This window comes from Liolophura sinensis, chromosome 2 (assembly GCF_032854445.1).
Source record: "Liolophura sinensis isolate JHLJ2023 chromosome 2, CUHK_Ljap_v2, whole genome shotgun sequence".
Taxonomy (NCBI): domain Eukaryota; kingdom Metazoa; phylum Mollusca; class Polyplacophora; order Chitonida; family Chitonidae; genus Liolophura; species Liolophura sinensis.
In genome coordinates, this window is record NC_088296.1 from 23,351,465 (window position 1) to 23,368,974 (window position 17,510).

The 17,510-nt window shown below is 50.2% G+C and overlaps 1 protein-coding gene across 1 annotated transcript in view; it reads right to left on the reverse strand.

Annotated features, from left to right (window-relative positions):
- Positions 1-17,218, reverse strand: part of LOC135462589 (putative ankyrin repeat protein RF_0381) — a 60,499-nt gene extending 43,281 nt beyond the window's left edge. The window contains exons 1-3 of the mRNA XM_064739813.1: positions 17,142-17,218; positions 1,087-1,239; positions 362-451 (exon numbers count right to left, since the gene is read on the reverse strand). Of these exons, the coding sequence (XP_064595883.1) occupies positions 362-451; positions 1,087-1,107 (111 nt within the window). The 5' untranslated portion in view covers positions 1,108-1,239; positions 17,142-17,218. The remainder of the gene's footprint in view (positions 1-361; positions 452-1,086; positions 1,240-17,141) is intronic.
- Positions 17,219-17,510: the final 292 nt, after the last annotated feature.

Sequence of the window (17,510 nt, forward strand, 5' to 3'; positions counted from 1 at the left end):
AAAAAGTATGTGTATGTGTCTGTATATCACATTCACTCATACACACGGGCGTTATTTTCTACAGCTGCCAAACGGATAAACGCCTTTCTTAACTGTATAATATCACAATGTAATATTTATTTATTTGTTTTTTTTTAGGGTGAGTTGTTAAAAAAAAACAACAGGATCAACCGGGGAAAATTCTGTCCGAAATAAATTACCAGTGGTATAACACGTTGCTCTGCGGGGAAAACTTACAGATGTGCAATGGTGGTTGGTCAGTAAGCTCGGACAGCGACTTATTTATCTCAGGAAACATCATTGGTCAATTGTAGCAACGGTTACATAACCAGTCTGTAAGCGTGAACCATAAACCCTTTACCTTATTCTGGGCGTTGACGCTTGCAGCCAACTGGACCATTTGCCGCACGAAATCCACACAACTGAACGTCATCTTCCCATAGCACACATCCTATGAGGATATTACACAACGATAACCTTGTTTGTAAACCAACCAGCTCCCTCTTTTTCTGTCCGCAGAGAGGTTTCAGTGAATTGACCTCAAGAAATTAAACACATTTGTGGAAGACAAGTGGTCTTTAAACGTTAGACAGACAATAGACTACGCGAGCAGCGCCAAATAACCGTTTGTTGTCGCCAATTCTCCACAAGGAGACAAAGTGCGGGTATCTACATATTGCCTCTCGATGATGGTTACTGAACCCGCACTGTGTGTGAACACACACCATCGAAAAGAACACCATTAAAATAGACTACGACCTGACGTCCCTTCCATGGTTGTAAAGTATCATATCTAGGTACTATGTATATACGTGTACAAGACGGCTAAAATATATGGTATAAGTACGACTAAAAGCTATGGAATATGGTATAGACAGCTGTCAAAACATTTAAATTCTTTATTATGGTGAGAGAAATTGTTACATAAACGTAGACACTATTGATTTACAAACTGAAATTGTGTATGAGCCTTATAATATTGTACGATTTTCTATGTGCAGAATAGCCATTTCTAGACATCGCTGTCATTGTCGCTATATGACTGTCAAATTGTTAAGTACGACGTAAAATCCCAAGCATACATACTCTGTACGTTTGCTGTTCCATTGTTCATCTAGATATGGGGTAATTGCGTCAACAGTCTCTCGGGAAAATATGTCTGTAAAACCGCAAGGTATAAAGCAGACCTCTGTACAGTCGCTTCCACGATTACTCCTTCATTTTCCACTGGGTTCCAACCTATGTAGTGATAAACAAAATTCAGAAACTGTAATGTATACGGTTTCCAAAAAGGCATATGCTGATAAATTTCGTTATCTGAACATATAACAAAATTCGCCGAGAAGATAAGCCTGACGATAGAGACGGCGAGCACTCATGAAATTACGTTCTTATGTAAGCCAGTTAAAGCCATCATCGTGCTATCGTTTCATTACCCAATGGTAGAACGGTAGAAAACAAAAACGAAGAAAGGATGGAACGTAGCGATGGAGTGACAGCGTGAATCGACAGAACGATGGAGTAAAGCGATGACACGATACTCCACAGCGCTAACAACAGCTTTTATTGAAGGAAAAATCATGTGAAATACAAACATGAAGGAAGTTTCCCTCTTCTCGAGCCTTGAGTAGTGGAGGGAAGGAGGGTTCTGGCACACCCTCCATTTAGTAAATAGAGGCCCCCAGCCCCTATTCCCGGCGAGGTCCAGAAGTTCTAGTATAGGGGAGTATAGGTTCTGGCACAACCCCCCCTTGGGGCCCTCCCCATAACAAATAGAGGCCCCCAGCCCAATCTGGAGCTCTATTAGACATACCCATTGCTCAGATATGCTTCTACACCAATTGTGTATACAACAACAACAACATGCCAAAGGGTTATAATAATTGCGGGTGGCTACCCATAGCCTCCACGGAGCTCTGTGGTAAGAGTTGTCTGGGGGAGTACTGTGGGGTTCACCTAAACCGTCTGCGCAAGGGTCTTGGTACCCTGCCATGTATTAGCTGTGGTCGGGGTGTTAAAAACCGATTTCGGCTTTGCATGGCCTGCGGATATAATAGGGTCCAGACGCGTGAAAGACAGCGGAGGCTCAATACTTTCTTGGATGAGTTCAAACGGCTGGTGGCTATCGAAATTTACAATTAGAGAGTTGCTGTTATTAGTATAATGATGATATAGGCGCGTACAATGAGGCACCATCAAAAAGCGCGAGCACTACGGGAGGAGTTTGAGACGCTCCTAGGTGTGCGGCCCAAGTACCCACGGTCCCGCACTGCTTTGGAGAAACTGCAAGGGATCCTCGACAGGCATAAAACGGCTGTGGCTGAGTTGAAGCGGCTGCAAGACAGCAAGAACTCCCAAAGTAACGAGGAGTTGAAGCAAGACGTCAAGAACCCCCTCAGTAACGAGGAGTTGAAGCAAGACGTCAAGAACCTCCTCAGTAACGAGGAGTCGGATGAATTGCTAGGCGGAATACATGGTGAAAAGAAACTAGAATTCACTAACACCGGCCGGGCTATAAGGAATCTTCTCCGGGTCTGGCAGATGGGCGTACCCGAAGGCGTTTGGACGGACCCAGTAGCCTTCTTAGAAGAAATTCGAGCTATTATTTGCCAGAAGCTAGAAGAAAAGATCCTGGCACTCAACGGGGTTATGTTCCAACTAGGCCTCAGGGTTCAGTTGCGAAAGGACAACGCCGATGGCAGTGAGGAGTATACCTGCCATGTACTCCACAGCAAACAGGAGGCCCTCTTAGAGGTTGGTGACATTGACGGGGCTCTAGATAAGGCCTTCTCCACCATCCAGGAGGTGCTGGAAAAATGGACACAGCGAGGGTCAGGGTGGGTTGTCAATAGCGTGCAAACACTCAGGCTTGACATTGCAAGGTATCAGCCACTGAGAGGGGGGTCCTACATCCCCCTACCTGCAGCTGTGAGTAACAAGAAAGCAGTCATCAATGTGAAGAACAAAGACGACGACTGCCTCCGATGGGCACTCCGGTCTGCCTTATTTCCAGCCGCCAGAAACCCTCAGTGACCAACAAAATATCCCACCAATGATGGTCTTGAATTTGGGAGGATCGACGCCATCACGCCCATCTCTCAGATCCCTAAAGTGGATGAAAAGAACGACCTCGCCATCTACGTGTTCGGGTGGGACAAGGGCGTGATCGTGCACCGCCTCAGCAAGAAGCCCGGAGACACGCTCCGAATCAATCTGCTGCTGATTGAGAAGGCAGGCAAATTCCATTATACGTAGATAAAAGCTCTCGATCGTCTCCTGTTCCAAGAAAGTAAGAAACGAAATCGCAAACACTTCTGCGAGCGCTGTCTACACGGTTACACAAGGGAGGACCTGCTCGAGGCGCATAAGCCGGAATGCCGAGGGATTGGCCAGACGGCGGTGAGGGTTGAAATGCCCCAGGAGGGGGAAAACAAGTTCACCTTTCAGAACCACCACAAACAGCTAACGGCTCCGTTCATCATATATGCCGACTTCGAGGCTCTGACCAAAAAGGTTGAAGGCCCGCCGCCCAGCCCCACAGAGAGCAGCACTCAAAAGACTCAGCACCACGAGCCCTGCAGTTACTGCTATGTTGTGGTGCGTTGCGACGGCCACACAAAACGCCCCGTGGAATACAGAGGCCCTAACGCGACGGGACACTTCATCAGTGCTCTCCAACAGGAGGAGCGGGAAATCAAAAATGTTCTAGCCAACCCTATAGCCATGAAAATGACTCCCCAAAACTGGCAAGCCCACAGCAACGCCACAACCTGTCACGTGTGTGAGAAGCCTCTGGGCGCCGATTCTGTGGTCGATCACTGCCATATCACCGGCAAGTACAGAGGCGCGGCCCATAACGCATGCAACCTAAAGTTGCGGCTGGGTCCCAAGACAGCCATACCAGTAGTCTTCCACAACCTACGGGGCTACGACGGGCACCTCCTGATGCAAGCCATAAGTAAGGTGGAGGGCCGCATCTCCTGCATCCCCAACAACGCGGAAAAGTATAGCTCCTTCTCGCTGTGGCAGCTCCACTTCATCGACAGCGTTCAATTCTTACCGACTTCCCTTGACAATCTGGTTGAGGCCAACAAACCTGAGGCTTTCCACATCACAGCCCGGTATGAGCCCGCCAAAGAAAAACGAAAGCTACTCATGCGCAAAGGTGTCTATCCCTATGAGTCTATGGACTCCCGGGAGCCTTTCGACGAGTCCAGCCTCCCACCTAAAGAGGCTTTCTACAGTAAGCTCAAAGTCGGAGGCATTAGCGATGAGGACTACATCCACGCTCAACAGGTATGGAAGGCATTTGACTGCACCAATCTGGGGGGACTGCACAGACCTTTACTGCCGCACAGACGTGCTCCTATTGGCTGATGTGTTTGAGGCCTTCCGGAAGACTTGTTTACGGCAGTATTTATTGGACCCTGCTCACTACTTTACGAGCCCAGGTCTCTCGTGGGATGCGCTGTTCAAGGAGACTGGGGTAGAGCTGGAGCTGTTGACCGACTACGACCAACATCTCTTCATTGAGAAGGGGTTGCAAGGAGGTATCTCCATGGTAAGTAAGCGATACGCCAAAGCCAATAATCCAAAGGTGGAGGGATACCACCCCGAAAGCCCAAACAGCTGCATCCAATACCTAGACGCCAATAATCTATATGGCTGGGCTATGAGTCAGTTTTTTCCAACGGGCGGCTTCCAGTGGGTAGGTGACGCCCAGCGTCCTCGGTGAAACGATTGCTACCCACCCCCATGACAGTCCTTCCGGTTACATCCTCGAGGCCAACCTAAAGTATCCGGCCGACCTACATAACGCACATAACAGCTACCCATTAGCCCCGGAGCGTCTGGTGGTCCAGAAGGAGTGGATTTCAAACTATCAGCACAGGCTTCTAGGCAAGAAAGCGCTTACCGAGGTCGAAAAGCTGGTCCCCATCCTCCGCGACAAGGAACGGTACATACTGCGCTACCGCAACCTACAGGTGTATCTGTCTCTGGGAATGCGCCTGACAAAGGTTCACCGGGCCCTGAGATTCGCCCAGAGCCCTTGGATGGAACCCTATATCAGGATGAACACCGAGCTCCGAAAAACGGCCGCGAGTAAATTCGAGAAGGACCTGTACAAGCTAATGAACAACTCGGTCTTCGGAAAAACCATGGAGAACCTCCGGAAGCGTGTGGACGTCAAGCTGGTACGCTCTGGAGAAGACGACAAGCTCCGACGCTTGATAGCCAGCCGGAGCTTCGCACGGGCAAACATATTTGATGATGACCTCGCAGCGATTTAGATGCACAACACCCGTCTAGTCCTAAACCGACCTATCTACGTCGGTATGAGCATTCTAGATCTCTCAAAGCACCTGATGTACGACTTCTACTACAACCACATGAAGGCCCAGTACGGAGAGCGCTGCCAGCTCCTCTACACTGACACGGATAGTCTGCTACTCGAGATTTAGACTAAGGATGTTTATAGGGATATGGCTGAGAATGCAAACCTGTACGACACCTCAGATTACCCACAAGACCACCCCCTGCACAGCGTAGCAAATATAAAGGTCTTGGGGAAAATGAAGGACGAGTGCGCGGGGCGGCCGTTCGCCGAATACATTGGTCTGCGCCCCAAGATGTACTCCATTCTGGAGGCAGGCGGAGCGAACATTAAGAAGGCCAAGGGCGTGAAAAAGGGAGTTGTGGAAAAGTGCATCTGCCATAAGCAGTACAAAGAGGCCCTCTTCGAGAAGAAGATCTTCCGACACGGTATGGATGTGCTCTGATCAGAGCGCAACCATATCTATGGGCAGCACCTGAGGAAGGTCTCACTGTTCCCCTTCGATAGTAAGCGCTGGATCGCCGAAGATGGTGTCCACACTTTGGCTTACGGCCATAGAGATGCGGCACCCGCAGGATGATGGGCAGGATGGGACATCCTCTTCGAGGAACTACTAGCGCCGTAGAACACCATCCGGGGGAAGCTGAGTATCGGGAGGCACTATAAGCAACTCCTCACGAACGAATCCCCGTCGCGGGCCATCCGACGTATCGTCTAGATAGTACAGCACGGGTTCATTAGGCTTTGTGACAGAGCATCCAAGCCGATATATCTCTAGAGACCACACAGGATCAGTCGCGCGACGGTGGCCGCCCTCCAGCTCTCCAGGCTGATAGAGATAACAAACGCCAACACCCTCGGGGATCTTCCGCTCATGAAGTCCAACGGGACGGCCTGGAACCGTCGAGGAAGGCTTATGGGGGCACCCCTTTTGCCTTGATGGCGTCTTTCGGCTTTTTACCGATCAGTCTCGTCGTCTCGTTATTCAGAGCGGCCACAACAGAGGGCAGCCGAGCCACCCATTCAGTAGTTCGGGAGGGAGGCGCATCTCCTGGGCGTACTGATGTCCAAAAAGCCGCTCAGCCAGAGTACGATGGAAACGCTCCACTATGCCTTGGTCTCGGTGGATATCCACGCGGCCTCGGCGGACTGTGACATCGTGTTTGGCCAGAAGTTGGCTCACCGCACCCATAAACTCGCGCCCAGGGTCAACTTGGAGAAGCTTCGGCCATCTCAGGGGTCCCCGCTTGTAAATGCAAGAGAGAGCATCAGCGACTTCTTTGGAATCTTTAGTAGCCAGAGGTTCCGCCTCCTTGTAGCGAGAAGCGACATCAACAACTGTCAGCGCGTACTTATACAGCTTCCGGCCTCGCCGATCATGTGGTAGAAATAGAATATCAGCTTAGTGGATGTTTTTCGGCGTGGAAACATCGAACATAGGCCTCGGTGTTTTTCTGGGACGAGGCAGGTATATCTGCCAGATAGCCTGCATTTTTAGCCAGGCCCGGACCATATCTTCGGAGACTTTAGCCGCAGTGGCAAGTTTCTGTATGGCCGCGCGGCCCTTCCAGTACCCACGAGGGCTGTAGTAGATATTTGCCAGGCGAGCAGACCCCTTACTAGCCATGTCACCAAGGTATTCTAGCAGCCCTGTAACAGATTTTCGACGAAAAAGATGTTAATCATCGCGGCGCAGAACCACCTTACTACTAAGATCGTACCTGCAATACGGCGAGGAGCTAGATGGCGAATCCGGCACAGTCAGTTCGGATTACTTGGTGAGTTTTGCGACTCCGTAACTCACACCCCCAACCACACACATTCCCAGGATGACGAAGGTCATCTCGCGGTGTTTTTGATCTTCACTAGGCACATAAAAATCGGAGAGCTGTGGCTCTGAGCCCAGCAGCGCCTCGCGTGCATCGCGTGTAAGAGTTTTGCCCGTGACCCTAGAATACTCGCGGATTGCAGCGTTGACATCCCGGAACGTTTGGACAGCGTGGCCTTGGCGGCGGAGTTCATCGTTCATCCAGTCCAAGCGCTCAATGCACTTTCGGGCCCATATTTCCTGGGTGGCTTGGAGCTGCTCTACAGCGCGGTCATGGCGCCTCCGCTCTTCGTCGACACCGGAACTCCTAGGCATCGAAAACATATAGCTGCTCCCGCTGAAGGCCAAAGCGTTTACGAGGGCGCCGCCCAACATCATTGCGATGAAGGCCATTACTACTTGATTATATTGGGAGGAAGGAGCCCTTGTTTAATTAGCAGGTCCTTCGAAAACATGGACAGGCCTACATCTGCAATGACCATGCCGACGTCACGGGGTGTTAAGTCCAGCTTCGGGAGGTCTCCTTTCAGGAACATCTGGCCGAGACGAGCGTACCGTGGTAGTGGTAGACCGCGTTGACTAGCACTTTTCCGTCAGTGGGTGGAGTAGACATGCTGCTCTATATAGAAAGGGTCGCGACGTGTATTCAAATGGAGATTCTTTTCTTGCGGCGTGATATCTGCACCCGGTGTAATATCTGCACTTCGTGCATGTGCTGTACATCGGCTGCGCCACACGCGTAGCAACACTAGCACTGCAAGGCTGCCAACGCCTAATAACGCCAGGGGCGCCCTCCAGTGTGTGGTTTGGTGTGCCATCGTAGAATCCGGTTCCTTCGCGGCCTCATTCGGCTGTTTCTTGGTGGAATCAGCTGCGCCAAGCAAAGCAGCCTTTGCCTCGCGAAGCTCGTCCTTTGAGCTTTTCAGCCTTGGCCTTTCTCGCTGCAGCACCCGCTCGACCCGCAGCGACTTTTTGGGATTCTTAGCAGGGCCGTCATCCGTGGAATCCGCTGTCACACTCTCCACTTCCTTCGGGCCTTCCGGATTCGTTGTACTAATGTTCCTCTGGATCATACGGCTCTTTTCTGGGACAGCGGTGGTGTTTGTTGTATTTCTGAGTGAGGACCCAGACGCTTTGCTTTGCATGACGGCCCGAGAAAGCCATGAATGACAGCATTTTTTGTTTCTTTTTTATCGCCTCCAACGCGCTACAATCATCGATGATGTATAGGGTGGGCTCCCCCTCGAACAATCTGTAGAAAGCTCTTAGACAGTCGTTGAGCCGCTCGCCGGGATCAAAACAATAGACCTCAGGGTCAGACAGTATCCATCGCCGCCGGTACGCTTCGTTGTGCTTAAGAGTGGGGCACATGATCACAATGTGATGAAAGAAACCGCGGAAAGGACCCTCAAGCAGGTCCAGCACGAAGACTGTTTTGCCGCAGTTCGTCTGCCCACAGATAATCGCGCAGTGGGCGTCATCAATAAACCGCGCTAACGAATCTACCATTCTGGATGTGCAGCTTTGCGTCCATGATCACATAGAGATATACGTTCAACACGCCGGGATCTTCCCTCTCTTTTGTCACCTGTATCGTAATCCCCTCGCTGGCGTTCAGAACGCGCCTCCCATTGCCATGCAGCTCGTCTTCGTCGCTTGGCCGAAGGTCAAGCCAGAAGGCGTGCTTGTGCGTCAAGAACTCTTTCAGGGAGACGCCTGCCAGGCCTAAGTCTTTAACGACCCTGGCCACCGCAGGGTCCCGCTTCCGTAGGGGTGAGCTGGCGAAGAACCTCTGGACCTCGCCCCATTGCTGGTACGCCGGCATGCCCTGGCTGTACAGCTGATTGGGGACCCCTTCTATTGTGACTTCTACTTTGGTGATCTTCGGGTTGTAGAAGGATTCCGACCTCCTATTCCACAAGGTTCCTTTAGTCTCGAACAGCATGCGGATGCCCTTCATTGCTCTCGCGGGCGTGTTCAGGTTTATGTTCCAGAGAGTATCAGACTTGTCCTTCACAAACTTTCTGTGGCGGAGGACGCGATCATACAGAATGGAGACGTCCCCGGCAAACTGGGTGCGGATCTGTCTAGCGAACTCCTCTTCGGTGACCATATCGAACTCCAGGCTGATGTTGTCGATGGTGTAAGTCGCTTTGGCATCGTCTGTCTCCTGGATGACCCGGCCGTAATCGTTGAACGTCAGTTCGTACTCCAGTCGGTCGGCCAAGGCACTCTGGTAGAATGGCATGTGGCTACCTAGAAGCTCAAAGTCTAGTGGGATGTGGAACCGGCTGCCAAAGGCGCGAGCGATGGCATTTTCTCCAATATCGTCGTCACTTGCGTTCCCTGCACCGACTCGAAGTTTAAGCATGTTTTCGCTGCCGATGCCTTGGTAGGCCGCATTCCGCCGTTCGTTTTTGGTCAGCCATAAGTCGCCGTAGCAATGAAACACATCAGAGTCGTCGATGGACATTACCTCATTCCCGCTGATTCTGATCGTGGTTTTCTTCACTACTGCACGTCCGAGATTCCCGACCACTGTGGCGTTCGGGTCGGATGAATTGATCGTGATCGAGAAGGCCAAGCGCACGGTACCAGGCACAATGACGTCATTTGCGCCGAGGTTGGGGAAGTGGACCAAGAGTTGTTGATTCTGGTCGATCGTACTCGGGTTGTTGGTGACGACCAAGGGCTGCCGTACACCTTGTACCCCCCGAGGCTTACGGAGTGTTCTGAAGGGGTTTAGCCTCCGCCCGTTTGCATCCATTGTGTGTATTGAAGGTATACCTTCGAATGTTCAATACGAGGATTATGGCAGACTTCGATTTCAATAATCCGGCGTTCGACGACGCCCAAGAGGACAACAACATCGACGACAAACAGACCCCTCTCCTTGCAGGTGATGATGTTCCCGAGCAACAAAGCCGGGGTGCGGCCGCCAGAAACCTTTAACAAGAGCTGACGCAGGCCGCCCTGAATGATTATTACGATGCCTTGGTGGAGGCGGATCCCAGCCTTACCCCCCTCTTTCGCGATTACACGAAGTTAAGGGTTGTCCAAGGGCGTCTGCGACTCGTGGCCCACCCCAAACTGGACATCATCGACAAACGAACAGGTGAACCGCTAGCCCTCTCAACAGTCGCCAATAAAGGAGGGGTTAATGTTGTTAGGGGGGGAAGGGGGGCTGGGCTTTTATAGACTGGAAAAGAAGAGAAGAGACATCGTTGCATCCGGCAGCAGTCGCAGCCCTGGAGACAGCGAGTTCAGAACTCGGTGCCGCGGCCGCAGAGGCAGATACGATGGAGCTGGAGGATTTAAGCCAACCAGCGAAAAAGGCCGCTGATGCTGTCCACACACTGGAAACAAGATTGACGGATAGTGAGGTCGGGCGGGCTCTTTTAACGATAAACGACCCTCCTCTTCCCATGCCAGAACTTCTGGGGCTTGACAAGGCGCTGCAGACCTCGGAAGGCGAACACGCGAATAACCTCGCCAAGCTGTCAAGTATCGATAAGGACATCGCAAAACAAAAACAGAAGTTGGAGGAGGCCACTGATGAATTCTCCCGGTGCCGGATCGCAGACCGGATAAGGAATCTCGAGGACGAGAGGGTGGCCCGGCTCGAAGCAGCCTCTTTAACGGGCGAAGCCCTCCGCACGCAAAAACGCCGCATGAAGTAGACGATCGATCGCATCCTACACAAGGATACCAGTCTGGACGAGCGCGTCCGCACCCTCTTCCGGGAGCAAGGAATAACCATGGTCTCCATTCTAACGGCAATTGGGATGGCGATCTCGACACTGGGGCTAGCGATAAAGTTGACGCTGACTGGCGTGTCCGGCGGGGGCACCCAGCCAACACCACCTCCATCCGACGGGCGTGGTCTTAAAGAATGGGTGAAAAAGCATCTCCAGTCTCTAGCGCGCCCTTGGTAAGCTGGCTGGGAAGGCTGCCGCTGCGATTCCGGGTATTATTGGCAGTATCGTGTCCTGGCTATTAAACCTTCTCGGGAAAGCGGGCTGGGTGGCTGGCCGATAATGTCTGGGCTCTAGTCGCAACAGTAGGTGGCCTAATGCTGGTGGCTGTTCGCAAGTATTTAACGCATAGTCCACAGCAGCAGTAAGCCGATACCAACCCCAGCTACGACGATGGCTGTCTTCTCCGCATCGTGATTCTTTTGCTTTGGAAATAGGGGTTCTTGTTTTGCCTCCGGCGGCAGCAACATGCTGAACGCGTGCAGTGGGTGGTGGGACGCTTTCTTGTGGCTCAACGGTCACGTGGGAAGGTGCACGCTTGTGCAAAGTGGGCTGCACTTTAGCGTTCACACCCTCATTGGCGCCTAGCTTCTGGTCCTCTGTGGCCACGACGATTTTGTTGTTGTAGTACGCCACATGGCCGATCTGCTAAAGCATGTCGCTGGGGGCCATATATAGGCCTATGCCATACACAAAGTCTACAGCACCCCCGGCATATTGTAGCACGTCCTGGTAGCGTTTGATAGCAGAGGGAAGGTCGATCGGAGAGGAAATAGATTCTGTAACGCTCGCGGCCAACTGTTTTTGCGCGTCGAAGGCTGTGCCCGTGCCTAGAATACGCGCCCATGTTTGCGCTTGGGCGCCTAGAATAGCCCACACGTATGTCCGGATGGAATCGTTTAGGCGCTCTACGCCCGGCTGCGTGAATCCTTGGGATGTGTCGGCAATTAACGACGCCCAAGCCTCCTCGACGTCCTGCTCGATGTAGTCGACGTGGAGCGCTATAGGCTTTCTAGAGAACGACATCCTGCTCGTATGGAAGGTGCCATCGCAAATGGGGCTGTAGCCCGTTCTCGTGATATAGTAATATGCCACTCCGAGGCCGTGATTCACCCCCCTACGCATCCAGTCTGTGTGCGCATCTACGCGGAACTTCCTACAAATCCTCTCATAAGCCCTCTCGTCGTGGGGGGTTTTTGAATGACACCCACGCTCTGTCTTGCGGCACAGGGACCTGGATCTCTTCCAAGATCCGCCCTTACTTGGTAATACACATGGAACGTGTACAGGGCCCTTATTTGTTCGTCGGGGGCGAGAAGATGGTCTTTTGCAGAGACGCCGCAGCCCGTGGTTGCGCACCAGACCGCGAAGTTCACTTGGTTCTGCCAGAATTATAGGATAGGATTGGTGTTCCAGGCCCGAACAATGTCATTGCTGGTTATCTTTGGTAGCCGGTACTTGGCCAACACATCTGTGAACTGGACTGGAAAGGTCTTCTTTTCATCGATGTAGATGTCAAATCGCGTGAGCTGCTCTGCGTGGGTTTGGATACTATGAAATGCCCCGGCCTTGTAAGTGGCCTCTCTATTGAACCTGTAAGCCTCGCTGTTCATCGTGGCTAAAATGTTCATCACATTGACTGGCATTCTAAATGGGGCACAGCACACGCTGCCTCACGCCCTTAACAACCTCGACGGCCGCCTTAAAACCGCCCCTTCGCGAGATAACATTCTACCCGAACTGGGTGAATATCCCCACCGGAGTGAGCTTCTTGCTTGAGGGCAAACATGTTGAAGTGCCGACGGGCTACTAAAATGTCTGTATGCTGGACAAGGGCATATTCCGCCCACATGGGGTTTCTCTGGAAATGAATTAAGCTACGGGCCGCCTAGTCCTTACCCTCCCTAGAAATGCCATCATAACGCTCCTAGAGCTTGCCCCCATCTTATTGTTCTCCAGCGGGAATAGGCCTAGAGAGGGGACTGTGGAAGGTGATAAACTATCTAACTTGGTCCCGCAAAAAGAAGCCTTCGTGCATTTAGATGAACTGAGCACGTCAGAAAACGTGAGAATAACCTCAGGTTTCAGTGGGGGTTCCACACTACTTCAGGCCATCGCCGTGACTGGTGAAGGCATAAACTGCGGGAAGACGGTTTCATTTCCCAACCCACAGTACAAAACCTTGCGCGCCGACTATATAACGCACTTGACTGTGGCGCTTTTAGACAAAGGCGGCAAGTATATGAAGGTAGGGTACCTCAGTGCTACCCTAGAAATACAATGAGTATGGTGGACGCAGCCGGTCCCAGGGCTGCGTGCCTGTCTTTAATCGACTTGGCAGATGTGTCGGAGTTCGAACTTTAAGGCCAGGAAGGTCTACGCCTTCCAGTTTCAAGGTGGCAAGTACAGCCGCAAAAAGATTACGGAGGTGGGGGGGGGGGGGGGGCAAACAGAACCTGCCACGTTTGCTTCCCTTCAAGATATCTCATCCTCTGTAGAGCAAGAGCGCAGGTCGCCTTCTGAGGTGATTGAAGAACAAAAACTCTCATTAATTCGCTTTGAAGACCGCTTTGTTCTTGCCAGAGCTCGCGACTCCGATTGGTTTGTAGATGTGAAGGTGACCCCGATGACGGTCCAGGCCGATATGACCAAAGTGAAAAAAGTTTTCAACTCCGGAACCTCTTTCGCGTCGTGGGTACCAGTCAGCAAGTGTTATCTAGCTAAGGGTGTAAGAGGTGGCTTAGCACTATCTGCGGGCGAAGGTGTAGATTCCGCACTTCTTATAGGGCGAACAAGTATATCTTTGTCCATGCTAGAAAAAAAACCTGGATCTATACTTATCTTCAACATCATACTTGGCGCGGCCTCTCAGCGCCGTTCCTCCTTGATTACCGGCGTGAGACTAAAGTGGCCTGCAGAGCACGATGGAAAGGAGCTCAGACTTATGATCAAATTACCGGCCCAGGGCGACCCAGTCATCCAGAGCTCTCTCCAGGATATACGGGTCTTTGTAGGGAGCGATGCCAAACTCAATTACATCTATTTAGAGTCCGGTATAAAACTTATAAGCTTTCGTGTTAGTATTCCCGATGACAATTTAGAGCTTACCGACGTTGTTGATTCGTAGGACGGACAATATGGGACGATTATACCCAGCGATCACGGATGAAGAGCCGACGGATGACCATCCCTTGACCCCGACCGCGCCGATGGTTGAAAACCCCCCGGAGGGCGTGGCGCACGCCCATCGCCTGCAGTATATCAGCGAAATACAGAGGCAGCTTTAATCTGAGCGAGATCTCCGCCGGACCTTGTACGAAAAGTACCGGCGCGGTGTCTTAGCCGCCGAGGCCCTTGATTCGGCCATGCTCACGGCCGGTTTGGGACTAGGGGTTGCAGGTGTGGGACTACTTACAACAATAATTGCAGCCCCTGCTGTCTTGACCATGGAAACTGCGGCCCTAGCTTGCGGTGCCTTAAATGTCGCCGGAAAATTCCTTAGCCGCCGACTTCACGCAAAGGCCAAGAAACATAACAATATACGGCTCTTGGCTGAGGCTAAACTTAACATCGTCCGTGCGCAGGTATCTACGGCATTATCTGATGGTGTTATTTCGGACGTAGAGTACAGGCAAGTCGTTCAGGAGCTCAAGAACTACTCTGATCTGAAGCAGGAGATACGCGCTAAGTCTCGTAAGGCATTCAACGCCGTAGAGATCGATAAAAGCACGAAAAAACAGCTTATAGATCGCGGCCGAAAACTAGCTCGGCAAGAGCTGAAAAACGCTCTTTCCGAATGATGTTCTGGGGAGGTGCCCAGGGGGAACTTGTTTGGAACCAGGGCAACCCCATGCTATGTCTCGAGAGCCCCGGGGGCCGGGCACTAGCCAGGATTTGACAATAGGGGGTTTGGGGGGTCGCCGTAAATAAGCAGGGGGTCTGCCGTCGGAGACATTTTATCGCCACTGTATCATTGAAAAACAAGACCTTTTAATAGCTTTAATTGCCATTATATCACTGGAAATAATGTATTACTATTGGACCCCAGAAACTGACTGTTTTGGGGGGGCACCAAATATGTCACACATTTCCCACCAATGACTGACAATGAGTGCAAATCACTAAAAGAGTACATAAATTTTATATTAAACTATGTATGGTTACAATCTGTTATGCTTTGGACAACCAAGTGTGAAATAGGAGGTAGAAACTGTAAAATACACAATTCAATACAGATGTAAGGAAAACAATGGCAATTTGGCGCAGCAGTTCAAGTGTGAATGCTGTGAATCAGGAGGTAGAAAATAAATAAACAATAAAATACACAAAAAGGAAAACAATCAAAATTCATGGTAATTTGGCACAGCAGGTGCATATCACTCACAGTTACACTACTTCACATGCAACGGAACCAACTCAGAATACAGTATACATAGCTCTGAGACTGAGAACAGGCAAAATTATCACCACTGAATCTGTGACTGTCACTCACTAAAAGAGTAGTGGCACCATACGTTTTGAGCACCTAAGTCACAGTAGGTGGAAATAAACTTTGAAAAATACAAAAAAACAAGAAACAATTCAAATACATGTACTATCAATCACATATCTATGTCGAGAAATTAACTCTGGGCACAGTAGTGCATGTCAAACATCATTTCTGTCATCTGAATACACATATGAATACACTTTGTAAACTTACATGTTCGAAAAATATTCACAATCTAGTATACATACATATAATATTAATACACTTTGAAACAGTGTACTGGTCTGTGGGCTGGTTCTCCCCGTAAAAAAATGTTGATTCAAAATTTTACCCGTCAAATATACCCCCTTTGGGCTGGATTGCCCGTCCAGTTGGACGGGTGGACGGGTGTCTGGATAGCCTGGTGCCCGGGGGTAAAAAAAAATTCTGCCCAGTGTGGGGTTCGAACCCATGGTCCCAAAAAAAGCAAAAGGCCTGGTTTATAGCTCAGCCTGTTACCAATTAATCACCACCCTAACGGCGGGCTCCGGATTTTTTGCGCTAGCGACCCACCGTTAGGGGGGTTAATTGGCGCTGACACATCCCACTACCTTTGGGCCATCTACAACACCCCTTGGTAAGGTCTCTCTGCCCCCGAAACTGTCGAAAGTTGCAGAGATTCCTTAGAAGTGCGTAGAGCCCGGCGCCATATGCAGGTAATGTATTCATATACTACATATACAGGAGACCAAATCCGGATTTGAGCTAGCAAACATCCCCTTATACATGTAGTATATGAATACACCCCTTACACACAGCGCCTTTCCCAACTCTGTCAGCCAACTCAGCTATATCCCACGACCCACAAAACATGGGCTAAATTGGAAAGCCTATTCCGCGTAAACAAAATATCTCCACTCCTCCTAAAAAAATACTGGATCTTATCAAACAAGACACGCCGAAAAAAGCTGTCACGTTTATTTCTCATAAAAATCCGTGGTTTAGGCCTATACTGGGGAGAAAAATCAGCTGAATTACCCTGTTGTGCAATGCAGCCTGCCTATATATAGACTATACACCTTATCTGTTAAATACCAACTTGGTCACCTCATATCAATGTGTGTGTGTGTGTAGGTTAGACTTGTAAATAAGCGTGTATGCCTTGGCTGGGGAGGCGCCTAAGGGGAGGGGGGGTATGGGGGAGTTGGGAAGGGGGAGTGGGGGCCTCTATTTGTTATGGGGAGGTCCCCAAGGGGGGGGGGGGGATTGTGCCAGAACCTATACTCCCCTATACTAGAACTTCTGGACCTCGCCGGGAATAGGGGCTGGGGGCCTCTATTTACCAAATGGAAGGTGTGCCAGAACCCTCCTTCCCTATACTACTCCTTGAGATGTTTTCGACTAAAGGAAAGGGGCTACAATATTGTCTATATACTAAATCTAAGGCATTTAACAGTTACATGAAAAGTCATGTAGATATGCACATCATAGGGCCTACATGTGTCAGTTGATTACCCATGTGCAACTTTCACTTTCTTTGGGTATTAAGCTTAAGCTAAATGCCGTATTGTGTTGTCTTCATTAGGTACGACGTTAAACTCAAAGCATTCATTTGTTCATTTGGTCATATTCTTTTAGGATACATGTGGAGGTTAAACTCACCCTGTGACTGTTATATATGTTTATTACCAGCGGTTGCATTGTAACGACCAAAATGCATTGATTAAATGTTAAGTGAAGATGTTATGTTTTCACCTTTTTGTAAGATGGTCTCGGCGATCTGAGCAAGAGAGGCCACTCTTTGTTGTGTGGCGTATGCACGTTGTAGCCTGAAAATATCAAACATATCATGTGTGAGTCGCATGCATGTTATGACAAGGAGCGGCTTACTTTTATTTTTTAAAGTAAATTGTTTTTGTTTCCAGCGAAAGCACTCGCCTGGCTGAGTGCTGTGTTTCTTCCCCTTGTCAAAAGCCACATGACACGACTTCGAAGGCCTATTCCAGGAACCCATTTAGCAAAGTCAGGCATTGTGGAAAACATAAATCAATTAGCAGTTTCAGTTTTGTGTCTACGTGTATATACACCGTACTACATGTAAATAGTGAGATATATCAAATGAAG